Genomic DNA, 27,268 nt, shown 5'->3' with positions numbered 1-27,268 from the left:
ACTCTTCTAGGCACTTGGGATATATCAGGGAACAAAAGAGATGAAGATCTTATGGAGCTTTTCATTCTACTGGGGAAACTAGACAATTAACAATAGGCATATACGTGAATTATAATAATATATTAGAAGTTAAAAGTACTAAAGTAAAAGAAAAGCCAGGTAAGAGAGAGCCAGACTTAGAGGAGTGTTGGTAGCAAATTTAAATTGAGTGGTCTTAGTGGTCCTCAGTGAGAGGTGACATTTGAACAAAGCCTTGAAGGAGGTGAGGGAGTGAATCTTACAGGTACCTGCGAAAGCATACTGCTAACTGAGACAGCCAGCTCAAAGCGGCAGTGTGCCTGGCAGCTCCAAGGAAGAGCAAGGAGGCTAGTGTGGCTGAATGGAATGAAGGAGGAAATATTGACAATAGCCTAAAGGGGGCAGTGTAGAAGCAAGGCTATATAAATATTTTCCTAAATTTTTCCCTAATGTTTCTATTTTGAATTTTAATTTAAATGTTCAACCGATTTGAAATTTATTTTAGCAAAGGTCTAGCTTGCTTTCTTTCAGATGGATAGCCAATCTATCTTTTTCCACTTAAATGAGATACCAACTTTGTCACATATTAGGTTTCCTTATATACTTGAATCAATTAATAAAATTTATATTCTCTTCCTCAGATCTAGAGGTCAATTCTTGTGCATATACTAGATGTATGGTCATGGTGGTGCTATATTAAGTAGAAGGATAAAGTTGCTATCATCTGAAATGGGGGAGGCTTTCAGTGGAGCAGGATCATAGGGGAAGATCAGGAGTTCTGTTTGGAACATGTTAAGATTGAGATGTCTCTTAGACATCCACGTGGAGATGTTGAGTAGGCAGTTTTCTATTCGTGTCCAGAATTTGGGAGAAAGTCTATTGGAGACCAAATTGTGAATTTTTGACATACCTGGTTTTTAAAGCCGTGGGATTGTATGAGATCACCAAATAGACAGTGTAGATGGAGAAGAGAGGAAAACCGAGAACTGAACCATGGGACACTCCACATGACACAGTTGGGGAGAAGGTGAAAAACCAGCAAGGGAGGCTGAGAAAGAGTGATGGATGAGGTAAGAGGAAAACCAAGAATGAGGAATCCTGGAAGACAGGTAAAGAGAGTGTTTCAGGAAGGAGGGCATGGTCTACAGTGTCAAATGCTGCTGCTGGGTCAAGTAAGAATTGACCTTTGGATTTAGCACTGAGGAACTCATTGATGACCTCAAAAAGAGTATTGTAGGACAGTGGTTGTAGAAAAAAATCAGACTGGAGGCAGTTTAAGAGAGAATGGGAGTTGAGGAATTCAAGATACCAAACAAGAAAATTCTCTCCAGGATTTTTTTTTTACTATAGCGGGAACAAAGAGATAGCGTAGGTAGTAGAGTATCTGAAGTTAAGAGAATGTTTGGTTATGATGCGGAAAATAACGGCATGTTGGTATACTGAAGGGGATGAGTTTGTAGCAGGAAAACTTGATGATCTGGTGCAAGAGAGGGGAATTGTTGGAGCAATGTCATTCGGCAGCCAAGGGGGGATGGAATCTATGTACATGTGGAGAGATTGGCTTTAGAAGAATGGTACCTACTAAACATAAAAATGTACACAAGATTTGGCCCTTGATCCATTTTTGGAACTCTGTCCTATAGGAATAAGAGCACTACTACATAGAAAATAAGATAAACATTGTAGCATTGGAGGGTGGGGCACTAAACAAAAAAACTGAAGATCCACTGGTAGAAAAATGGTCGATTATATATGATACAACATACAAGAGAACATAGTGAATCTACTTAAGGACAAATTTTAGCACCTATCTACTACACTAGAGGGCATTCATCATCATACATTAAGAGAAAAAGGCAAGTGGCAGAATCATGTGTATGGAATGATGCCATTTTTGTTTCAAAAACAAATTCAATGTGTATTTTGCTGTTTGCAAGCATCTGTATGAATGCAGAAAATGGTGTTGAACAACCCCAAGGTGTTAAAATGATTTGAGACGGGGTAGGAATAGAGTGTGCTACTCAGAAGCTGTGTGACAAAGAAGTCATGGGTTACGCTTTTTTCTACCCCAAAGTGCCCACTCCTTAAACACATAATTAAAGTGTACCAGAGTAATCGCTTCTTTCCCTATACTCTCATTGCATTCTGTAGAAATAATCGCACTATGTCAGAAATGATTGTGTATTTGTCTGTTCATTACATGTAAAGTCTCTGTGAGCAGGGAGTTCTCTGCTTTTTTTAAAAAAAAAGTCTTTTTATCTGCAATAACTCAAGATGGTAAGATGCTTCAAATAGTTTTTGAATAAGGGAACGAAATTAAATGGAATTGTATAAAATGGATATGCCTGACCTTAAATTAGTCTACTCTATTCTACGCTCTTTTAGATATGACATAATAAACACACATCTGCACTTAGAACACCTTGTATCTGACCTGGACGAGATGACCTGGGAGATTTTCTGTAGTCATCCCTGAACTTCTCTGCATTCTCATTTCTAGATTATCAAGAAGGAGGGAAATGGAATTTTTGTTCCTATTATTGGCTAATTCGTTCTATATCAACTAAGTAGTTGGAAAAGATCACAGAGGAAAAAGTTGAACTACTTTATTGCTATTTTTGGATATTAAATTGAATAGCTGATTTGACATTTTCTAAAAAGGCTCTCCTCAATGTCATACCTGATCATTAAAAATTATTACAACCTATCATAAAATTCTACTTTTATAACAGGCTCTCCATTCAGTACAATAGATCTGAAGCACCAAGGTATGTAAGTCCAACTAGACCAGTAGAAACAACCACCACAGAGGCCTTCAAACAAATACCTCAAAGAGTATCTCTGGCTCAACAAACCAACGGCAGTAGCGCACATCGTCAGGTGAGTCTGAAGGGGAAAAGAACAATTAAGGCACAATTAATGGATAAAGTTTAGCTTTGAGGGGACTCTTCCCAAGTCTACATCCTAAAGGGAAGCTGTATTCAACTTTGATATTTTTAAATTACTCCAGTGTCCATAGATATTAAGTCTCTGCCCGAAACTTCTAAATATAGCTTACTTACAGACAAGGCTTTCTTCTGCCCACAATTACCTTAACTTGACTATTCAGTATCCTAAGATTCAATGTAATTAAAAAGTAGGGAAAAAGGGAAAATTAGTTCATCCGTACATAAAGAAAATGTTCAGGAATTTTCAAAGGGAAGAGATGAGAGAGGAAAGTGAAAGAAACATAAGAGGGAAGAAACTTTAAAAAAAAAAAAACCCAGTGAAATTTTTTTCATCAAAGGAATTAGAAATGCTTCTTGTTTTTTGTTTTTTTTAAGCGTACAGTCTGCAACTCCTTTATCATGTTTTCAATCAGTTGTTGACTTGCCCTCCCGTGTGCAACTCCACTTGTAGGTGTCCCTTCGTCATTGTAATCAGTACAGTCAGATCCTAAGGGAGGTCTTCAAAATACGATCATCTGTGATGTTTCTCAATCATCAAAGAGAAATCAGAGTCCTCATATTGCAGCTGTTCCTGGTAGAAGTGTGAAAAGGAGAGTAAGTCTTGTGACCGCCCAGGAAGAAGCAGTCTGTGCGCTGCCTCTGGGTGAGGTTTTTCAGGTCTGTGTGCGTTTTCATCAGCAGCTCATGCAGCTGCACCACTCAGACACCCCTCACTGCACATCCAAGAATGCCTCTGGCTGGAGTGCCGGGCAGAGAGCAGGAGTTACTTGTGCGGGGACAAATGAAGATCTGCTCCATTTCCTGCTTCGAATAAAAGAAGAAAAAAAGCCATTTTCACAATGCGACAGTTTGTTTCACTTTAACATTGCTTTGTTCTGAGGCAAGAAATTTAAAAGAGGTTTTGCTTTCCCTCCTTTATTTCACTTTCTTTTTACTCCCTGTCACCTCTTTCTCATTTTTAAAGTTGCTACAGCCTATCTTTTGTATGTAATACATTTCTTTCTTTGATTAAAAAGAAAAACATTTTTAATTATACAAATAAGACCTGAATCTGTTTGCCTTATAGGAAGTTAAAATATTACAGATAAGGGTAAAGTCCTTTTCAGCCATAATTCCCAGCCCACACCTGGTCCCGAGTTTTCCAGAGGTAATCTCTTTGGGGTATATCTTTGCAGACCTTATACTATGTATCCAAATATTCAAATATCCATACATGTGTGTGCCCAAAGAGGGCAAATTGTTAGTATCTATTAAACTTAAAACCTGGGAACCTTGCACATGTATGCACAAGGAGGCATGTACCACTTTGTTCATTGCAACATTGCTTGTAATTCTGAAAAGTTGAAAACAGGCTAATGTCCTTCCATTGCAAATGACTAAATTAACCATGGTATCTATTCTCTGGATATACCATGGTAGGTCCATATGTGCTAACCTGAAATGCTTCTCAGTTGCATAACAATAGGTACCATACGATAACATTGATATTAATGATGTAAAGCTCACTGATTCAAAGTGATCTATGCTAAGCATGTAGAAATTGTTTGAATATTTGAATGAAGAGGCAGACAGGCACCGGTCACTCAGAAGGGCCACAAAGAACATGTAACAACCAGAGAACGTGACTTCAAGTCTGTAGCTCACTTTTTTCTCCCTTCCCTACTCTCTTCCTCTTGTAGGCTGTTCCCATGGAAGAATGTTCTCAAGGTGGCCAGTCCCTCTTCAGATCATTTGTAGGGAGGAGAAAAGGCCACCGAGTATAGCCACAGCTGCTTATAAATGCAGAGTAATGAAATCCAACCTCCCATTCATATGAGTGGGTGGCATGGGCTGGTACATGGTGCCCCAGGAGCCTGGTCCAGGCTGGGTCAGGTCAGGACTCTCGCTCTTGGGGTGCAATTTAGGAACCAGACTGTGATTTGAGAGATAACGTTTGGTGAGAAAATCCTAGATGAGAACTGAGCTGATCATTATTAACTCAGAGAGACTTGGTGAATGCGAAGATAGTGATGATTCCCAGTACACAAGCAATGGAAAGATAAGGAACTCTCAGTAGAAGGTGGAAGGTAGAAGTGAAAGATTTCTTGAGCCAAGAGAAATAAAATAACCCAACTGCTTTTTGCAGATGCCTTTAGAGAAGGAGACGTTCTGAGCAGCAGCCTAACTGGGGCAAAAGACTACTGTGACTTATTTTTAAAATCTAAAAATCTTGTTCACGTTTACATACCTTTAAGAAAACTGTCTCGTAAAAATAAGATGGTGTGACTGCACTTTGAGCATATGAACACCAGTCACTTTTTGAAAAAGAAATTTTTTTGAAATATCATTATCATGTTATTATGAATTTTTAGGAATATGGGTTAAATTCAACCCAAAAACTTATTTTCTCTATTTCTCGCTTCTCTAGACCATAGTCAGCATTAGGAATGAACTGTGGAGGACTCACGAATCCATTAATGCTCTCCATAGGGACAGAAGGTAGGAACCACGTGTGAACAAATACCAACAGCAGAGACACAGCAATAGCATTTTGCTTCGCTTTTAGAGGAAGAAATTCTACAAAGTTTTTACAGTGCTCTTTTTTTCTCTTTAATTTGGAAGACATTCCTTAAACAGAGAAATGCTATGGTTCCAGTATGAAGGTAAAAGGGGGCTTTGACTCTATTTGAGTAGTTAAGTATAACTAAAACCACCCAGATAATTACATTAAGTTTGGGGTTTTGACTAAGTGATTTTATTCCTTGAAATTTGGTTAAGCATTTTCAGTGAAGTATTGTGTGTGTCTTGTGTGTGTCTTATGGCTTCTAAAATAAATCAGTACATTTCTCCAACAGTATCTAACTTTCTTGAAGATTTACTAGGCTGGCTGGAAACTGTCTACCATCTTATTGTGTCTCAAAGGACTAATTATTCCTTTAAAAAAAATTATTTATTTGGCTGTGCTGGGTCTAAGTTGCAGCAAGCGGGATCTTTAGTTGTGGTATGTGGGATCTTTTAGTTGCGACATGCAGGATCTAGTTCCCTGACCAGGGATGGAACCCAGGTCCCCTGCATTAGGAGCGTGGAGTCTTAACCGCTGGACCACCAGGGAAGTCCCAGGACTAATCATCCCTTGAGTTCCTGTATCATGTTGTCATTCCCTTAGAAGACAAAATTCCTGGCTCCTCAATGAGAAGGTCCCCCTGAGGGAAGACCTTTTTTTGCAGGCACAATTCTTGGTATCTAGTAGATGCTCAATAAATTAATGAGTAAATATATATTAATAAATATGTATTAAAATTAAAATAGGTCATCAATAAATTTATTGAGCATCTAATATATATGTGTATGTGTATATATATATATATATATATATATATATATGATGAGATGTGCTTCATAATACAAAGGTATGAAAGATAACGAACATTTAAAAATTCTGTGATAACTCATGAAAAGAAGCTTAATAACACTTTTAAAGTAATTTAATAATAATTAAAATGTTAAAAACAATTTTGATCTTTTTCATGGTATAAGAAAAATAAATTAGAAATAAAATTAAGGAAAATGGTATAGGAATAAAAAGGCAATTTTGAAACTTAAATTGTAGAAATAAAAAGGAAATTTTGAAATTTAATTCTTTAAAACTTAATTCTTAAAATAATTACCTCAAACAATTATTTTAAACTAGATGATTCCCTTTTATATAATTCATACCCACTACATACACCATTGGTCTCCTAATAAGGTATTTATCAACACAAAGAATACCAGTGTGAGCCTGATTAGTGAGTAAAATTTATGTGAAGGCTTTATCATTGTTCCTGTCTGCCCCATTATTTTTATCAATGATTTGGATAAAATAGTAGAGAGCATGCTTCTCAAATGTGTGTGACATGATACCAAGAGGCATAGATAATAAGCTAAATGACAGTCTTGAATCACTAAGATATCATAGTCTGGAATAGTGAGGCAATTAATAAAGACCAAATTTTAAAAGATTAAATGCAAATCCTACAATTATAGGCCCAGGTTCACAACAAAGAGCGTGGAAAGACCTGAGATACATAGTCAACTGTAAGTTCAGTGACAGCCCACAATTTGTCACTGATGATTTAAAAAGCAGTGCAGTCTCAGACTACATTACAAGAAAGAGTATCATTCAATTATTAGTTATCTATTACTCTATGCTAGGTGCTGATCAAGAAAAGTAATGTTCCACGGCTCTGTGCGTGATTAACTCGCCTGGTGAATTAACTTGCCTTTGTGTTGTATTTGAAGACCTGGTATGTGGGAGATTCAAGCTCCTTAGCTCCAGGAAGCAGAACTACATATACAGATGTAAAAGTTTAGAAAGACAGATTTCAGATCATTTGAAAGGAATTATTTCTCAAATAATCTGAACTGTTTTGTTAACAGTGGATATTTACCTTGAAAGTATGGGGCTCCCAGTTGCTGGAAATATTGGCATTGGGTAAATCATGTTCACTGGAGACTCTCCAAGAATTTCTCCATTAAAACAAACAAACAAAAAACAGAGTAGAAAAGAGCTGCACTTCTGATAGGGCTTTCCCTACTTTCACCTGGATTGTGGAAGGATGGGAACGCATGTCTTCTAGATGTTCAAGCATGGTGGATGGGCCAGAAAGGAGGAAGGGGATGTGGGTGATAGACAGCATGGGAGAAAGATAAACTGATGTCACTACTGGTCATAACAAGCACAACACTCTAAGTATAGAAAATACTGTCTAGAGAGGCCTTCTGAGAATGTTTCTTTGTTGTCTGCTATATAAAATCCCTGGGTTGACTCCTTTCTGAAAAGTCCATCATAAAGAAGTACTTGAAACTCTGATTACAATCAAGGATTTTAGAATCAGACTCCTCTTTCACCTGTGTGACTGCCTGGAAGTTTGAGGGCCATCTTTTAGAGATACCTGCTTTGGATAGGAGCCCCAGCTAAATTCCAAGACCTCTCCAAGATCTGTGGCAATTAAGAATTTCAAAGGCTCTAACATTGAGAAATGTTGTTGCATTTCCTACCAGGGAGCCAATTTCTACAACTTCCACAAATATGACAACCGCACTGGTCAAAGAATAAGACTGTACTTTAGAAAGCCAACTTTCACTGTATACATACACTGTAACAGGAACTATTTTAGGCATGGGCCTGGGGATATGGCAAGAAGCAAAACAGAAAAAAAGTTGCCAGAATAAAGAGACAATAAACAATTAGTAATAGAGTAAGTAAGATATAAGTAAAATAACAAGTAAAACAGGTAGCATGTCATATAAAGTGACTGTCCAGAAGTCTGAAGGCTCAAGGCTAAGTCAAAATCTAAGATCGCATCATGTGCTGTAGCAATTAGACATGGCAAAAATCCATGGAGACAAAGAGATGGGAAGGACTAGGGAAGGAGATGGGAGGTGATGGAGGCGAAGTTGGGGGTTCTGGTTTGCAGTTTCAAGTAGAGCAGTGAGGGAGAGCCTCACTGAGAGTATGATGGTGACCAAAGACTTAAAGATGAGGGGGTGGGCTGAGTAAGAACCTGGGGGAAGGAGGATTCCAGGCATTGGGGGCCAAAAGAGCCAACTCTGAGGGGAGAACATGCCCAGTGTGTTCAATGAGTTGCCAGAAGCTCTGCATGGCTGAAGGGCAGACAGTGAGTAAGAGAAAGCAGAGATGAGGTCAGGGAGGGAAGCGGAGGGCCTTGGCCATCTTGTTCAGCTTTGGCTGCCTCTATAAGGACTTTGGTTTATTCTAAATAAGGAGGGGAACATTGGAGGTCTTTGAGCAGAGGAGTAATATGATCTGATTTATGGGTTTTCTTTGTTGTTCTTTTCTTTAAATTTTTAAAGATTTTTTTTTTTGGATGTGGATCGTTTTTAAAGTCTTTATTGAATTTGTTACAATATTGCTTCTGTTTTATGTTTTGGTTTTTTGGCCACGAGGCATGTGGGATCTTAGCTCCCTGACCAGGGATCGAACCCGTATCCCCTGCATTGGAAGGCGAAGTCTTAACCACTGGACCGCCAGGGAAGTCCTCTGCCTCATGTTTTAAAAGAATTACCCTGACTACTTGGTTCATTCTGAAACCAATGAACAACTAGACTTAGGAAGAGAAGCCAAGACCCACAATTCACAAATTGCATCATTGTTCCCTCCCCGTGGTCTTGGGCCGGTGTTAGGTATTTAGCCATGACATGTATGCTATCATTCTAAATGGAGTGTTTCTGGACAAAAAGATAATGAATAAAGTCAATATTCGCATTTAAGGAGCTGCTGAAGGTATGCCGTCAAAAGTAATCCATGGGCTTCCCTGGTGGCGCAGTGGTTGGGAATCTGCCTGCCAATGCAGGGGACGCGGGTTCGGGCCCTGGTCTGGGAGGATCCCACGTGCCGCGGAGCGGCTGGGCCCGTGAGCCACAATTACTGAGCCTGCGCGTCTGGAGCCTGTGCTCCGCAACAGGAGAGGCCGCGATGGTGAGAGGCCCGCGCACCGTGATGAGGAGTGGCCCCCACTTGCCGCAATTGGAGAGGGCCCTCGCGCAGAAACGAAGACCCAACACAGCCATAAATAAATAAATAAAATAAAATAAAAATTAAAAAAAAAAAAAAGTAATCCATAACATGCATGATGAGTTTTTGAAAACACCTCTAAAACCAATGAAATTCTTGGGGGAATTGTGTGTATAATAGACACGAAGGACAGCTGTGCATGGCGAACAAACAGTTTAAAGCAGGATTGATCAATATTAGGTAATAGTCGAGGCACAGGCTACTCCGGCATCTTCTCCCAGAGAGGACCCGGAGTACATCTCGCCAGGGCTCTTGCATCTTGCTGTGCTGACCTCTTGCCCTTCCAACCCACTCAGACCTGTCCTCTTTGCAGGCTCCTTAGAAAACAGTTAAACCAATACAAAGACAAGTTGCAAGCCATATATGCCTGCCAGGAAGACAAAAGTTGCAGATTTGAAACAAAGATTCACGAACTCACAACCAACCAGGACAGTCTGTGGACGAAGCTACAGCTAATGGGACAGAACCTCCAGGTATAGAATGTGGGAGACACTGGCCGTCTGGAAGTCTGACCTAGAATCTTCTGGCTGAGGGTCGGCTGCAGCCTGAGCCTTTGCACCTCACTCTGATCAGCCTCTTCCCTTTCCCTCTTCTCTCCATACCCTGACCAACTCCCCTTTTCATCAGCCAGACGGTATCTTCCACTTTTGTGAAGGAAATGCCATTGGGAGAGAACAGCATCGGTACGATTTAGAAACAATAGACCTGGTGCAAAGAGGTTCTTTATAGCATTGATTCTTAAACCTTTAGTCTCAGCATCCCTTTTAGAAACTTACAGTTTTTTGAGGATCCCAAGGAGCTTCTGTGGGTTATATCTATTGCTGTTTACCCTAATCAAAATTAAAACCAATAAGTGGTTTTAAAATAAATTTATTAACTAATTTGAAAATGTAAATAATAAACCCATTATATATGGAACATTTTTAAACAGTAATTATATATATTTATATATATTTAATTAGAAGACTGGCATTGTTTTACGTTTTTTACAAATCTCTTTAATGGCTGGCTTCAGAAAAGACAGCTAGATTTTTCCTAACTGCTTCAGCATTTGATCTGTTGCAAGATGTTCTGGCTGAAGAATATGAAAAAATAGGGCCTCACACAGATTTGCAGTTGAAAAAGAGAGGAGTATTTTAATAGCCTTTTCAGATAATTGGAGATCTTCTTCTTTGATACTACACCAAAACATGATAAATGATTGTTTCTTAAAGGATGGTTGCAGTATTGAATCTGAAACCATATCTCTTTCACACCCTGTTTCATTAAAATACAATATTCTGTTGTGCTTTTTGAATGAATCTTCTATCCTGGCATGATTTTATACCATCATACATTGGTCATTTGGAAGTTCACCAAGCTATGCCAAACTTCCTAATGCTCACCCATTTCATTATACAAGATTTTAAAGAATCATTAAAAAATCATAAAAAATCATATTCATTAATACTACCATGAATGTCATCAGAAAAGTCTTTAAGAATTGGAAAGCAAGCAAGCTCATGGTAGCGGATGCAAGTTTTCCAAAATTCTAATTTTTGCTTAAAAGCTCAACTGTTAAGATTGGTAACACATATCATTGCTTTCCTTATTGTCACAGTCTCGCTTCATTCATTTTTGAAAAAATGTTTGCAAAATACCCGTCTAATTCTTTTGCACAAGAGGCAACTTTTATATTTCAGTAAACATAAGAAGTGTTTTATGCATACCTCCCATTTCATCACATATAATATTAAGAAGACGTGTTACTAAGAAAAATAAGAATTTTTGCTACACCTTCAAGAATAGTCTTTTTTTTCTTTTTTATTGACGTATAATTGATTTACAATGTTGTGTTAGTTTCAGGTGTACAGCAAAGTGATTCAGTTATACATAAATACATATATTATTTTTCAGATTCTTTTCCATATAGGTTATTACGAGATATTGAATATAGTTCCCTGTGCTATACAGTAGGCCCTCGCTGTTTCTCTATTTTATTTACAGTCATGTGTATCTCCTAATTTGTCCCTCCCCCCCTTCCCCTTTGGTAACCATAAGATTGTTTTCTATGTCTGTGAGTCTGTTTCTGTTTTGTAAATAAGTTCATTTGTATCATTTTTTTTTTAGATTCCACATATAAATGATGTCATACGACATTTGTCTTTCTCTGACTTCACTTAGCATAATCATCCCTAGGTCCATCCATGTTGCTGCAAATGGCATTATTTCATTCTTTTGATGGCTGAGTAATATTCCATTGTGTATATATACCACATCTTCTTTATCCATTTATCTGCATCAAGGATATTCTTAAGAGGAACTGCCTTTCTTTTAACTGCAAGTGCACGATGGTAAGAATACCATCACTACTACCACTGCTTGGTGATACTGCCTTGATGTGCAGTAAACAACAACAACTTTAGCTTTACTTACTATTGATTTTGCACCATCAGTGCAAATGTCAACACAGTGAAGAGGCAAATAACCTCTAAGTGTTATTGTGAAAATAATTTTGACCTCATGGACCCCTGAAAGGGTCTCAGGGACCTCCAGGAGTCTGTGGACCACACTTTGAGGGCTGTGCTTTGGAGAGAGCACACCCCCCAGATTTTATTCCTATGGCTTATTATGAAACCCCTCACAACATACCTACCTAAATAGATCATTATGACTGTTTTATTGTAATACTTTTTATCTATCAATCCAAGATATCCTGACATTTTCAGATATTCCTTATGATATTTTTAGAACCTGAGCTTTCAGAACCTAGCATTTTCCCAAATTCCTTGTGATTATTCCCTGTGATATTTTAGAATCTGAGCTGTTCTACCTTTAGGTTGACATTGAATCAACAGCATAAAATAAAATTAATAACAATGTATTTAGAGACAAAAATGAAAATCTTGCATTAAAATTTCCTATTGGAATATTAAAATTTAATGCATAATGAAAAAGTAAGATAAATGTTCATTTCTTCATAAATAAAGTTTTCTTTATCCAGGCAGTGTTGCAGCCCCTTCATCCTTCATCTTCCTGGCAAAATATGGCTGCCAAGCGTGACCATGGAAATGGTGAAGAAAGTTTTCAGAGGGGAGGAGAGTCTTCCCAGATCAAGGGTGCCACTGAGGATCATTCAGAAGAGGAAACACTTCCTAAGTCCACTGTGATTGACGGAAGTTACCAAGGTCCAGTACATGCAGAACATGTTCTACCAAACTCAGAATCACCAGAGGCCATTTTGCAGCCAGGGTCAATGCAAAGCACCAGGGCACGAAGCCAAGCACAAAAGACATCGAAGGAAATCTTTAGTTCCCTATCCAGTTCCCAGGAAGGACTGCTGCAGGACACCTCCCAAATTGCTCCTACTGAAATGAACAGTCCTGCCCTGGCACCTGTGGAAAGGAAAGGGGCAGTTAACATCCAGGAGGGAAAGGATGAGCTGGAGGAAGAGGAACTGCAAGAATTATTGTCAAAACTTACGGATGCCTTCACTCTAGAAATGCCTTCAGGTAAGATTTTTCACAATCCCTAGAGATAGTGATGGCCCGGGAGTCAGGCTGCCTTTTCAAACACTTGATTCTATAGCCCTGTATTAGCCCTACAGCTACGATTCATCTAGTGAGTAACGGAGTTGTGAGTCTTTTGGACAGTAGTAATCTCTCTGAACTTGATTTCTAGTGTTGCCTAATTGATGGGGTTATTGTGAGCATTAAAAGTGATAAGCCATATGAAGTTTTAGTATAGCACCTGGTGCATACCAAGAATTCAATAAATACCTATTATTTTGTTATTGCAATTGTTATTATCAATAGTACTAAAACATATATAACTGGGCAGCCTGATGTTACCATTTTAAAATGGGAGTAAGAATGATGCTCTCTTTCTAGATAATTGATTAAGGTCTCTGTATTATTAGTAATGCCATCATCATCATCACCTTCATAAGCTATGTCTCATTGTTAAATCTAAAGGCTCTTTTTATTAATACTTCTTTATTACAGCTATTTCTTCTGTTTTACAGTGACATTGTCTTATTTATAGAGTATTTTGTCATCTTAATATATCTATATCTGTATCCATTTCTTTTTAAGAAAGTGTAAGATCTTTTATGTTGGAGTGATCATATAGAGACTGGTGATAAAACAAGGATAACATTCTCATGTGTTTCTGCATCAAAGAAGGCCTTCCCAAAATATTTCTGAGTTGGTGTATTAGTTTGCTAGGACTGCCATAATGAAGTATCACAAATCAGGTGGTTTAAACAATTAAAAAAATTTTTTTTCTTACGCTCCTGGAGGCTGGAAGTCTGAGATCAAGGTGTCAGCAGCGTTGGTGTCTTCTGAGGCCTCTCTCCTTGGGCTGTAGATGGCTGTCTTCTCCTTCTGTTTTCATACCATTTTCCCTCTGTCATGTCCCTATCCAAATTTCCTCTTCTTGTAAGGACACTACTCATATTGGTTTAGGATCCAGTCACATAAACTCCATTTAATTTAATTAACTCTTTAAAGAATCTATCTCCAAATATAGTCACATTTGGAGATACTGGGAGTGGGACTTCAGTATATGACTTTGGGGAGGGAGACACAATTCAGCCCATAATAGTTGGTGAGCTATAAAATGGGAACATGATAATGTCAGTTATATATTGAACTTGGTAGAGCCAAGTCAATGAAGTAATTACTTGGTGATTCTAAAAATATCTACTGTGACGAGAGTTGGAATTATAATCCTGTATTAGAGAAAACAAGATCACAAAGATACCAGAAGCATGCTCAGGCTGCCTGAGACAAAGACTGTATGAGAACTCCTTGTGCCTGATTCTTAGGCCAACACAAGATTCCACCCACTTATTTCCATCTAAACATCAGTGGGGTCATGATGAGTATTCAAAGCAAAGTCAATATCCACTTGACCTTTTTAGGAAAATTTCACATAAAAATTTGACTTTTATTTTAGAAACTATTTTAGGATTTCACATATTCATCTCATTTTTATTTTTTGTTTTTGTTTCTCCAATTGAGTTTATGAAAGCTGTTGATTTTTAAAATATTGTATTGGGTCAGCCCTCACAAATGTAGTAGGCTATATTGTACATTTCAGATTCCTAATAGACTAGGTCTACTACACATATTTGGGAGACAATATCCCAGCACTGCGTGCAGTTTGATACCTAAAAGATCCATGCATATTTTAAGTAACTTTATCAAGGTCTATACATATAAATGTATCTGTATCTATATATATACCCATCATTATATCATTTAAAGGGAAATCATGAAAAGGCAAAGTTTATTTTTAAATTCAGATAATGCAATAATGTATAAAGATGCAGTTAGCATTATCCAATCTTGTAGATAATATAAAAAATATATTCTCAAAAAATTTACCTCTGCTTCCATTTACAATTTAAGTAGAACCATTGAGATGCTTCTGTAGGTAGTATGCATTATTATACAAAAGTGCTTATGATATTAGCAGGGAAGTACACCTTTCCCTTTTTGTTATTATGCTACATTGTATACTTTGTGATAATTCAGTGAGTACTAATCAACAAGATTTAAATTTATAGTCATTTCTTTTATATCAGTTTTATTTCTTTGAGGCTTTTAAGCATAGAATCTATGTTAATCTTCATGGCTAATATCTACATTTATTAAACATTGCCATTCTTCACTCAAATATTTCTTATTAAGTTGGTATCCTTATTCAATCAGGTATTGAATATGATTCTGTTTGTAAACTCTACTTAGCCACTGGCAATATGGATTATAAAAATACACCCCATAATTTATGCATGCTTATCAAAATCACAGCAAACGTAATCAGAGACAGAAATGTGATAACCACACATATGAAGATGTGGAAAGGCAAACAAACTAAATTAAGGTATTGGTCATTTTTGTTTTATTTCTATCTCTGTTACAGATGCATCAGATAACAGCAGGAAGTTTCTAATCATTTTACTGCCCCTGTTTTTTTATTTTTTAATTTGAGAATTGTTGGAAAAATTAGAAAGATCTATTGTTTGTAATATAGTAAGATTTGCTCAGACTGTCAACATATTCACCCAGTGTGTGATTATCCTAGTAACTGACTAGCCTTTTGAATTGGAGCTTTGCTAAGGAGTCAACACATTTTAGAAATTAAGATGAACTTTATATGACCTAAGACTTAATGAGACGAAAACGGCAAGCATGATGGTCAGTTTGGGGGCAGTTGTTGACATTAACTGAATAGAGTCTTTCAATATCAAGATCTAGGATAATAGGATTTCAGGAGACCCTGAGGGCTTAATGGAAAAGAAAAAGTGTGTAGAAGGGGTTCCCCAAACCTCTTTAAATTCCAAATGTTGGACTGAAAATCAGTAGCAAACATTTTGTTCAAATTTGCAGTAAAGGATTTAGATTTGAAAGAGCATCTAACATTACTTGCTTCTGTGGTGACAAAAAAAAAAAAAAAATGTAATGCTCTAGTCTTACTTTCTCATTAAATTATTTTCTTTCCCTTTCTGAGCGAAATTTCCTACTTACATCTCTGAAATTCTTTCCCCAGCTTCTCTTCCATCCCTCTTTGCCATCCGTTTACCACAGTAGGTTTCAAGGATGAGAAGGGAAGGCGAGGGAGTGATGATGGGATTAGGAGGGCATGGTTAAGGGTGGGGGTGTGGGAGAATTATTCCTGTTCCTTTCTTCCCCACCTGCAACCATCATCTAAACTATTATTTTAAATAATCAGAAGATAAAGTTTGGACTTTAGCAGGTTGTAGAAAAATAAGGAGCAGTGCTTTAGCAACCACAGGTAAGAGAAGTTCAACACTGGATCTTTATCTCACTTATTTAGAAGGTAGACTTCTCAAATGCTGCCTGGGAATCTTAAGGATATATACTGAATGCTTAGTGAATCTTTCTCTCTCTGATATATATATGTACATATATATACACACACACATATATATGAAAAAGTAGAAGTAATTTTTCTTGATGGGAAAAGATACACAAGAGTTCCAGCATTAAGCTCCATGAAGGTAGAAAAAAATGTCTATTTGGTTCATCCTTCATTCACTCATTCATTCATTCATTCAACAAATAGTCATCAAGATTTAATTTTGTGCCAAGAGCTGTGCTTGATGCTGGGCATTCATTTTGAAAGGGGTAAATTTATGTTTTTAAAACACTTTGTCATTGTGTAGAAAGTGGCTTGGAGAAGGGCAGGTGGTGGCAGCTTGGACTTGGTAGATTGTCATACACTTATTGCTATAAGGAAAGCTGGGAAAGCTGAGATGGAGGTCAGCAAATCAAGAATTCTGTTGTGAACACATTAAGTGTGAATTGCTTGGAGACATCCAGATGGAAATATCAGAGTGGCAGTCAACATGTACAATCTGGAGCTCAAGGTCTTAGTCCAGAGTAGATATTCAATGCATATTGGTTTGCTTCATTAATTATTATTGTAAGGAAGACATGGGCTCAGTATTTCAATTGCCAGAAGAGTAATCATCGAGTAAATAATCTAATACTTTTAAACCTCTATACCCATCATTCTGATAGCCTTCTCTCACATCCCAAGTTCATTCAGAGACCAGATAGATTGTTAACTACATTCAAGTGAATTATTCTCCCATTGTGATTTCCTCTGGACTGTTGATTTCACAGGTTTGTCTATCTAACATCTCACTAGGCCTCTGACTATATGCTATATTAATTCAGTCCCTATATGTATGGAATTCCAAGTTTATGCCAAGCAACATGCTTGGTGTTAGGTGCATATCTTTGGCTAGTTTTAACATTTCAAGGGACTAGAGCTTAAAAATAAAACAACCAAACAAGAAAAAAAGAACCGATGTATGAAATGAATTATTGCTTCTCTATTTCTTTATTGTATTTAAACTTTTTATAACTGTGGGCTGAGGAATAGAATATCCTAAAATAAGTTTGCCTCTGGACAAGGTTTTTTATTCAGGCAATAAAATATTATTTATTCAAGGTCCTTGTAGTTCTGGGGCAGTGTTAGAGAATAGACAGTAAAAAAGACATGAACCCTCTCCTCTTATGTTCAACAGAAAACAGCATAGGTGGAGCCATAATAAATCATGTAACTCAAGTGTATAACAAACTAAGCCTTTACATGTTTTTATTTCCTGTGATCTTATTTTTTTAATTATACAAACAATATTATACAGCATGCTCATTGTAAAATTAAAATGCCTAAGTGCACATGTTTTTCAAAAATGAATTCATCATCATGTCCTTCACTCCCTGCCACCTGTTTCTCAGAGGTAAAAAATGTTGGCAGTTTTTCCTTCAGACTTTTTTCTTTGCATATATGTGTCTTTACTTTCTCAACATAAGTTAGGTTGTACTTGTTTTGCTTTTTTCACTTGACAAAATATCTTAGACACTGGGCAGTGTCATTTTTTAAGTGCTGCATAATATCCCAGGGTATAAATATACCATAATTTATTTATTGGTGTGTAATTAAGTTGCTCCCAATTTTTTTATTATCATAAGAATGTTTTGGTGAGTATTCTTCTAGCATATATCTTTGTACTCATATGTAAATATCTTTGTAGGATCAATTCTTAGAAATGGAACTTTTAGCTTAAAAATTATGCGTATCCAACTTTTGGTTAATAACTGCCAAATTGTAGAGCTTTCTACAACACAATTCCTATTACAATAGGTCATAGGGGACCACTCAAACCATTAATCAGTAACTATAGAGCAGAGGTCTCAAAGCATCTTCCCTAGGCCAGCAGCATCCGTATCACCTGGGAACTTATTAGAAGCACAATTTCTTGGGCCCCATCCCTGATGTACTATGGTAGTCAGAGTTCTCCAGAGCAACTGAACAAACAGGATGTATATATAGATATAGAATGAGATTTATTTTAAGGAATTGGCCCACACAATTACAGAGGCTAGCAAGTCTAAAGATCAGTAGTCAGCAAGCTGGAGACCCAGAAGAGCCAATGTGTAGTTCCAATGCAAAAGCAGGCAGGCTCGAGCCTTAGAAAGAGCTGATATTTCCTTTTGAGTCCAAAGGCAGAAGAAAACTGATGTCTCGCCTGGAATACAGTAAGGCAGAAGGAATTCTCTTACTCAGACATTTTGTTCTATTCAAGCCTTCAGTTGATTGGACAAGGTCCATCCACATTAGGGAGCGCAATCTGCTTTTACTCTGTCTACCAATTCAAATGTTAACCTCATCCAGAAACACCTTCACAGACACACCAAGAATAATGTTTGATCAAATATCTGGACACCACAGTCTAATCAAATTGACACATAAAATTAACCATCATGTATACTGAATCAGAACTCTGAGGGTGGGACCTAGCAATCTATTTTAACACTGTCCAGATGATTTTAACATACACCAGAGTTTGAAAACCACTGCTCTAGAGTGGGCTTTCTGGCTACTCAGATTCGTGCTTGAAGTTATGGGAAAATGCTCTTTAAGAACCCACAACTTGGTTGAATTAGTAATTGATCATGGTAAATGATACCCATCTCATTTACAAGCTAGCTTAGAGAAAGGGCATTGCCATCAGGAACTGCAGAGAGATGGATTTTATTTCTTCTCTGTGCTAGAGCTTTATTAAGATCAGCTTGAGAACCTACAGGTGCTTTCTCTGAAGGACTTTCCTGTTTGTTGTTTTCAGACCTGCAATCTTCAGTAAATATGGACCTGTATTGTGGAGCTGAGCGAGTATGCAGGGCCTTCTCTGCACTTGTTGATCAGATCACTTTGCCCAACTTGAAGTGAAAAAGAGTCCAGGCTCAAAGGCCCCTTGTGGTGATGATGAAACGTGTTTTCAAAATCTGTAGTAAAAGAACTAAACCTTCTACCTCTTTCTCAATAGTCTGGCATGAAGCATGAAGAAAATTTTATTTTTTAATGTCTCTACTCATGTGTCTTAGTTCTTCAGAGTAGAGCCTTGGGAGTGAGGAGTGATAGAGGAAAATGGAAAGGAGCCGAGTCAAATCCAGATGTGCTGCATTTCCAATAGAGGCCCTTTCTTTGAATACATTGGTAGTAATATTCAAGTGTGTGATCTACAGGAATTCATGCAACTATCTTCTTCAATATCTGAATTACCAAATTGATGACCTAATTTTCTATCTACATGCTCCTGCTGGAGAATAGGCTTGGCAAAGAACTAAATACACACACAACATACATACACACACATATGTGCATACCAGACACACACTTGAGTGCATGCAGATCTGGTGAGATCTGAATGAACTCTGTGGGTTGTACCAATGTCAATCTTCTGGTTGTGTTATTATACTATAGTTATGCAAGATGTTACTATGGAGGGAAACTGGATGAAGGGTATACAGGATGTCTCTGTATTATCTCTTACAACATATATGAATCAGCAATTATCTCAAAATAAACTTATTTTAAAAACATGAATGTTTCTTACTAAAACCCTACATTCGATGAATTTGGCCAAAGTACTTGTGTGCTTCCATCCTCTGTATGTATGATTAGGGTATAGATGCTTAACTTAATAATGTCCAAAGTAGTAGCTAACATTTTTTGACTGTGAGAGCACTTAGCTTCTAAGCACCATGTATGTATTAATACTAATTTAAATCTCACAACAAACCTGGTAAGTAGATATCTCTTTTTATGAGACAACTGAGGCACAAAGAGGGTCAGTAACTTGTCCAAAGTCGTTTGGTCACTACTTGACAAAGTTGAGATTCGAACCCAGCTCCTAAGCCTGTACTCTAACCACTGCTTACACTTTCTCTAAATAAATATTGTTATGGTTCCATTGTTTCACCTGTTTTCTTGATGTGCAGTCCGTATTACATTCAGAGAGGCTCTGGGCTCTGATTTATATGATCCATAACTTCTAGTAATGTTTCCAGAGTGAAATAATGTCCAACTGGGTAGGATTAAGACTAGGTTACCCCTGTTCAATCTCATCCTAATCTTTTTGAATTTGCTTTTCAGCCTATCATGAATTTTTTATTTTGGTTTTGTTGTTCAACATATTCACTCTCCTTCTTACTTCATTCCAGCTTGTTCCTTACAAGTTTGGTAAGTATGCCCCAGCGCACTGGTCAGCAAACTACAGCCCACAGGCCAAATCTGCCCACTGCCAGTTTTGTGCAGGCTGTGAAATTATTACATTTTTAAAAAAATAATTGAAAAAATCAGATGGAGAATAATATTTTGTAACAGTTGAAAATGACATGGAGTCAAATTTCAGTGTCCGCGAGCAAAGTTTTAAAATTGGAACACCGCCGTGCTCATGTATTTACATATTATCTACAGCTGCTTTAATTCTACAAAGACAGAACTGATTAGTTGCACCAGAGACTGGATGGCCCACAAAGCATCAGAAAAAATTGGCAGCCCCTATTGTGTAGTACCAAGGTGTGGGAGGAGCAAGGGGCAGGCATCTCTTCAGCGATTTATAAGAGGTAATGAGTTTATATAATGGTTTTTAAGAATATGATGCAAGACATTAGAGAAAGTAGCACAGAAGCGAAGCCATGAGCCTCTGTAGAAATGGTAGTCAAAGAGTGGTAGCTTTTAATGCGCTTATTCTTCTAATCAAGTTAAAGCTGAGGCTGGACCCCCTCCCCAGTTCCTTCCCCAGATTTGCTTCCCCTATTGTTAAGATTTGGCTAATCTTCAGATGCAGCTGTGTCTTCTAATAATAACCCTTTGGATAAGATTTTTCGCTTAAGGAGGGCCATAAACCTTCAGTGAAAACACTTACTGAGGCTTCCTTTGGACCTGGGAAAAACAAGTGAAATGCTAACATATCTGAAATTCAAACTGGTTGTCAACCATCAGTTATAATAGAATGGTTGGAGAGATGAGCGTAATTAGAGATAAAAATAACATTGTGTCTGGAACTCAAATATATTTGTTAATTGGACTTCTTTGCTATGAACCTCATTCAAGCCTGGTCATTTGGAGAGCAAATATTTTTATGGGTTCTTTTCTCATAATGCTGTTCATTTGATTTTTAGTTTTCTTTTCAATGTAAAGTGTAACCAGTTATAATCTTAATATTTAATCCAATAGAAAATATGCTGAGAAAAAATTTATACCTACTGCTATTTTATTAGAGTTTGGATTATCATTAATGGTAACATTAAATATTGAAATAAAAAGACTCCAATAACATTACTTGGGGTCGAGAGCTTTTATTAATTTTGTTTATATTAGAAGAATGCTTTATTCACCAGTTTTGTGTTTTGTTTTTTGCTTCACTCAGTTCAAAATACTCAAAAATATTCTTTCAAACAAAATTCAGGTAACTACCACCAATAACTGGTAATTAATAAGCAATCCAGTGGTTAATATTTCAAAGTCATGCAGTGTATTCAAGTTAAATGTGTGGCACTCTAGTTCATTAACAATGTCAAGCATCCCAAAACAATGATCAAGATGAATACAAGAATCTGAGTAGCACGATCCCCTACTCATCTTTGGAAGCTATTTTAACTGTTTCAGACAGTGGGATAGTCTGGCAGTAGTGTCTCCATTTGAAGGAACATGCTAGCAGCCTAAAAGAATGAAACTAAGTACTCAGAGAATGTGGCTTAAGAGTTGTCTCTGGATGCTCCCACCATTTCAAGTAGATAAATGATCAGTAGTCAAGAAAAATATATATATATATTTAAATTCCAAGATGTGCATTAGCTCTGAGGTTCAATTTATTTTCCCTTTATTTCCAGGACATTGGTCACTTTTCCAATGAACTTAGACCCACTCCTATGTGCATGCATGCTTATCAAGTCTTCAATCAACTGTTTCTTCTTTAGGGAAGGGATTCTTGGTTGCTGAGGATATACACCTGAAAGTAGAGAAAAGCAACTAGTCATTAGGTCACCAAATTATTTTCAGGCTAATTAAGTATCAATGACTTGGTTTTTAAAAGAATGTTTGCTGTTTCTGCCACTCGGCTATTAATATTCTATATAAATTTATTGCAGAGGTATATTTGAAATTTTTCTTTATGCAAAACTTTGTGTCCTATGAAGTTTAATTATATAATATGAATTAAGTAGATTATAATAAATACATTTCCTATTTGATTAATATGTATTAAAATATATTTTTCTGACTAAAAAAGTTTAAAATTGTCATCATATAATTTTAATATAAAAATATGAAGAAAAATGTTTAAACCACCCATAATATAATATTGCAGAGAGAACCATAGTTTTACACATACATACTTTATACCATAATTTAGTTTACCATTACCCTATTATGGGACATTTAGATTATTTCCAATTTTCTGTTGCTATAAATAATATTGCAGTGAAGAACCTTATACTGCAAAATTGGCTACAGCTCTGAATGATTCTTTAGAATAGATTTCTAGATTGGTAATTTCTTAATGTGTTGCTTACAAAATTTCTCGGAGTGAGTAAAGTAGAAAATCAAGCATTTGTGAATCTGACATATTTCTGAAGCATTGTTTTCTCTTCTGCTTAATGTTTAAAAAATAAGCATTATGAACATTTGCCAGCTAGTTAGACACTGACTGCAAACATCATCAAATTATAAATCTAAATTTTAACTTTCACGTCACGGAGGAAAGCAAAGACTCACAATTTTTCTAGACCATCCAAACTGCCAGGCTCAGGCAGGCAAGTTTTTCTGTTCCTCTCAGAGGCAGAGCAAGATTTGTTGAGGGAAGAGATCGTCATTTTTGACACAAACAAGGATATACTTCAAAATCCTTTCATTTGTATTGAAGCCTTTACTAACCCTTGTGTTAACCTCAACTCTGTTATTTTCTATTTGGGAGATATTATCAGCCTACTCTTTTCCTAAATCAATTTCTCTCTCTCTCTGTGCCTTCACAGAATCCATCATAATTTAGTAGTGAAGCCTGGGTATAGCCTCTTCAGCCTTCTGACTATTTCGGCATTCAGCTCTTAGCTTGTATCTTTCTAGACAAAATAACAATGTTCTTTTGAGTCTTCTCAAACGATGATATCTTTGGCCCTCAGAATTTTTGGAATTCTCATTTCTGGATCGCCTCTGTTTCTGCTTATTAAAGTTATAAACCACCACAATGTCTAGGTCATCACTCAGCTCAGTAAGCTGTCCTTGGAGTAAAGCTCTTCCAGATTCTTTCTATAGTTAAATCCACACTTTTCATACATTTATTGTTTATAGAATCACAGAACTTCAGAACACAGAATGTGAAGAGACTTTAAGGGTCTTCTAATTCTTCCCATATCCCTCATTTTCAGATGAAGAAACTGAGAGCTAAATAAGTCAATTAACTTGCCCAAGGTTACGTAGCTATTTGATATCTCTTGTGTTCATATTTGCTGACTCAATATTAACAAATATATTAACATACAAAGTTATATAGGAGTTTTGTGTTTTTAATAAGGCATGATTCATTGCAACATTTCTCAAGTGAATTTAAACTATTTAACTTGAAGACATCAAAATAGCAAGAACCTTTCCGGGTATTATGTAGACACTTATTTTAGTTTTTCCCTTCTGCTCTGATGATGTGATTTCCCTGAGAACTATGGAGACAAACACCCCTTCACCCTCACCCCCATCCCAACCTAGTAGAATATTAATTCCCCAGGAACAAAAGAAAAAATTAGTGAAGAATCTGTGCAGGTACATCCAGAGCCCAGTTGAGCCACTAGAGATTTAATCAAGCCTCTTGAGATGAAATCTCATGTTCCTGAAACTAACTTTCAGACAGGGTGTCTTCTTGACCCAAGACCCTCTTTGACTGATTATACAATACAAATGGAAAGTCTTATTTCCTGGTCTGCAACAATTGTTTATGTCAAACATTAAAATAACTTCAATAAAGTGAAATGTTTGCCCCTAATATTTGCAAAGCAACTCCTAGTAAAGTTTGCAGACCAGCTGGGTCAATAGCAACTCTGTAGCAAGATGAAGGAAGTGACTTCCAAAGCTGAAGACAAATCTACTTTTTTATTTTAAAAAAGAAGATAGAAATGCCATGTTGAAGTATGCTCAGAAAATTACATGTTGTCTCAGACTATTATAGTAGCCTGTTGCAAGCAAGCAAACTGAAAGCTGTTTTTGAGATTATATATATATGTAATTTTAATATACAATTAAATTATATAATATAATTAATTTAATTAATTATAATATATAATTATGGATAATTATTTTCCTGTTAAGTTGAACACAAATATTATTTTCATTTATTCTATAGATACTTAAAGTAATTCAAAGTGAGTGCAAAATACAAAAACAAGAAATAGTGGTAGTAATTTGAGTACCACTGTTAAGTAGAGTAAGAATGGAAAAAAGAGCCTACAGTACAGATGAAGAAAATATACAGTCCTTACTGATGCTGATGCCTGGGAAGCCTCTGTTCAAAATATTTTTAAAATATTGGTAACCAGCATTTAAAGGTAGTCATTTTGTATTTCTGCTTTAGTAGCTAAGCTGCTAAAAGAATATTTCCTCTAAAAAACGAAATTGGTTTAAGTGACAATAACACTTGCCAAAATAATAAATTTATCTGTAAATAATTGCGGTGGATTATCTGGCTTTACGGATCAGCTAATCATATTTTTTGTTACTGATTATCTGGCTTTATGGATCAGCTAATCATATTTTTTGTTACTGTAAGACAAACTAGATATTTAAAGGTTCTACAATATCTTGGGAAAAGATTGATCTATAACTATTACTGTTAATTGCTATTTTAATAGATTTTTTACAGGAATATATAACAGTTCTCACAATCAAATGTACAACTGCAAAAATTATTTATGCTTCAGTTTTCCACTAGTGCATAAATAGTTACTACCACCCAAACAGCCCTTGCTGCAAGCTTTAGAAGCTCATTGGTTGAAACAACACCAAAAAAGGAACAAAAACAGTATGAATAAGGCTGTTATTCTCAGCTTACAGTGATTTATTCACCCTCCTTCTAATTCTATAAAGGATATTTTTTCTAGTGCCCCTGGAGAAGACTGCATTTGATTACCATATTTACTTCAGTGAAAAATCTCTAAATTTGTAGGAAGTTCCAGATTTCTAAAAATTAATTACTCAGCTTGCTGGAAGTTAATTACTTATTTGCAATTTGTTCAAAAAAACAAGGAAGGGTGAATTTGCAAGCCAGCTGATTTTTCTACCATTTATCCATCAACTAAGTAAGTACATCTCAAGGAGTCCTTCCCATTTACATGAAAGCAATTAGTTTTTGTTTCTGTTTTTGTTTTTCTATTTAAAAGGGGCAAGAGCTTGTGCGCTGTGAGCCTTCCCCAGGCTTATATTCAAATCTTCCCAATTCCATAGCAAGTGAACACAGGTTATGACTACCAATGTTCAGCCTAACTGAAAAAAATAATGTTAATTTGGGGGCATCCCTTTATACCTTGATATTGTATTTTAGGGATCCTCTCTTTTCCTACTTGTCTTTCTGATTCTTCTTTGCTGCTGTTGAAGTATGAAGATGAGGACAATATGCTGATAAAAACAGCTACTGCAAATTACAAAAGGAAGTGCTATCTATCTTCCTATCACTTGCGCGCTCTTTGGGCTCACCCCTGAGGAGGCTATGTGTGGCAATGGATTCCCCTAAAGCCATTTCCCTCTTCCTCACAATTCAGCACATTCATACTTGATTGATCCTTTCAAAAGACATGGGACCTGGGGTTGACCACCTTTTTTTCTCCCTGTGTGCTCTGGATGCACTGCTGAGATCTTCTCTTCCTCTCCAGCCAATTGCCTCCTTCCTAAGCCATGGTTTCTGGAGAGGACACAGTCCACATAGATGTCCCAGAAGAGTTGGGCCAGATCCCAAAACAATGCCCCATGCTGCAAGTTCTCAGATGACTTCAGGTAGATCATAAAATCCCAGAAACCTGAAACAGTGTTGGAAATTCGAGGCTTCCGCATTCCTAGGAGGAGTACTGAAGAAGATTCCCAGCACTGAGGATCAGCTTGGTTAAGAGCCAGCAGATCTGTCTGGCTGTGACAGAACAAAGGAGACACACAGCACATTCCCACAATGAGCAGGGAGCAGGTGAGACTCAAGGGGCGGTAGATCCCTCCTCTGTTCCCAGGATCGGCCATGGCCTTGAAACTGCGCAAGATGGAAATATTTCATATGAGTTCCTGCTTGTGCTCCACTCAGTAAAGAAAATAATTATGGCTTTAAGAACCTTGGTGCCAGCAAAGGAAACATACCATCATCTCTGGGAAAAGTCTTATCCTACCTCCCATCTCACAAGCCCCATTCTATCTAAAATGATGCATTGTCAAGCCAGGTAGTATAAAACCAAGATGTTTAGATTAAGAAAGATTTATTCCTAAGATGTGCTCTTTTGTAAGATAAATAAGTAAACTTGTTTTTCTGTAGCACAGAGAAATACAGTTTAAAAGAGTATTAAGTGAAATTTTTCAGTCTTGCTATATGGCTTTTATTATTCTATAATTGCATAATTTAGCCTAGCTATCCTAAACCAGGACTCCCATGCAATTAAGAATTTGAACATATTTTACCCTTGGATACTTTCCTATTATGGTTCCTTTTATTATTAAAAAAAGGCATAAGAATTGTAAAATGTTATAAATAAAAATAAACACAAGAAAGTGTGATAAAAGTATGGGAACCAAGGTATATTCAACCCATTAGAGTAGAATTAATAAACATTTTACAAACACCTAAAATGTTCTGCAATTCTGACATAATTTTCATAAAGGTGATCTTTTCTCATTTTTCTCATCTTGCTATAAATCTCAAGAATTT

At 36.7% G+C, this 27,268-nt stretch overlaps 2 protein-coding genes across 2 annotated transcripts in view; one reads left to right on the top strand and one right to left on the bottom strand.

The window, feature by feature from the left end:
• DYTN (dystrotelin) overlaps window positions 1–19,269 on the top strand; it is a 51,495-nt gene extending 32,226 nt beyond the window's left edge. The window contains exons 10-12 of the mRNA XM_007190596.2: window positions 9,836–9,995; window positions 12,506–13,013; window positions 19,166–19,269. Of these exons, the coding sequence (XP_007190658.2) occupies window positions 9,836–9,995; window positions 12,506–13,013; window positions 19,166–19,269 (772 nt within the window). The remainder of the gene's footprint in view (window positions 1–9,835; window positions 9,996–12,505; window positions 13,014–19,165) is intronic.
• Window positions 19,270–22,196: 2,927 nt separating this feature from the next.
• Window positions 22,197–26,592, bottom strand: FAM237A (family with sequence similarity 237 member A). Its single transcript, XM_007190595.2, has 2 exons — window positions 26,181–26,592; window positions 22,197–22,336 (listed from the first exon to the last, which is right to left on the bottom strand). The coding sequence occupies exons 1-2, from the start codon at window positions 26,590–26,592 to the stop codon at window positions 22,197–22,199; spliced, it is 552 nt and encodes a 183-aa protein (XP_007190657.2).
• Between the last annotated feature and the right edge of the window lie 676 nt (window positions 26,593–27,268).

This window comes from Balaenoptera acutorostrata, chromosome 8 (genome assembly GCF_949987535.1).
Source record: "Balaenoptera acutorostrata chromosome 8, mBalAcu1.1, whole genome shotgun sequence".
NCBI classification, from domain to species: domain Eukaryota; kingdom Metazoa; phylum Chordata; class Mammalia; order Artiodactyla; family Balaenopteridae; genus Balaenoptera; species Balaenoptera acutorostrata.
The sequence above is the reverse complement of the archived record's forward strand: the minus strand, read 5'-3'. Positions and strand labels throughout refer to the sequence as shown.

What these genes read in the sequence shown, in the direction of transcription:
- FAM237A (XM_007190595.2), bottom strand. Translation starts at nt 26,592, where the DNA reads ATGGCCGATCCTGGGAACAGAGGAGGGATCTACCGCCCCTTGAGTCTC. An exon ending in GCACACAGGGAGAAAAAAAG is followed by an intron (nt 22,337 to 26,180) that starts GTGGTCAACCCC and finishes CTCTACTTTCAG; the next exon opens with GTGTATATCCTCAGCAACCA.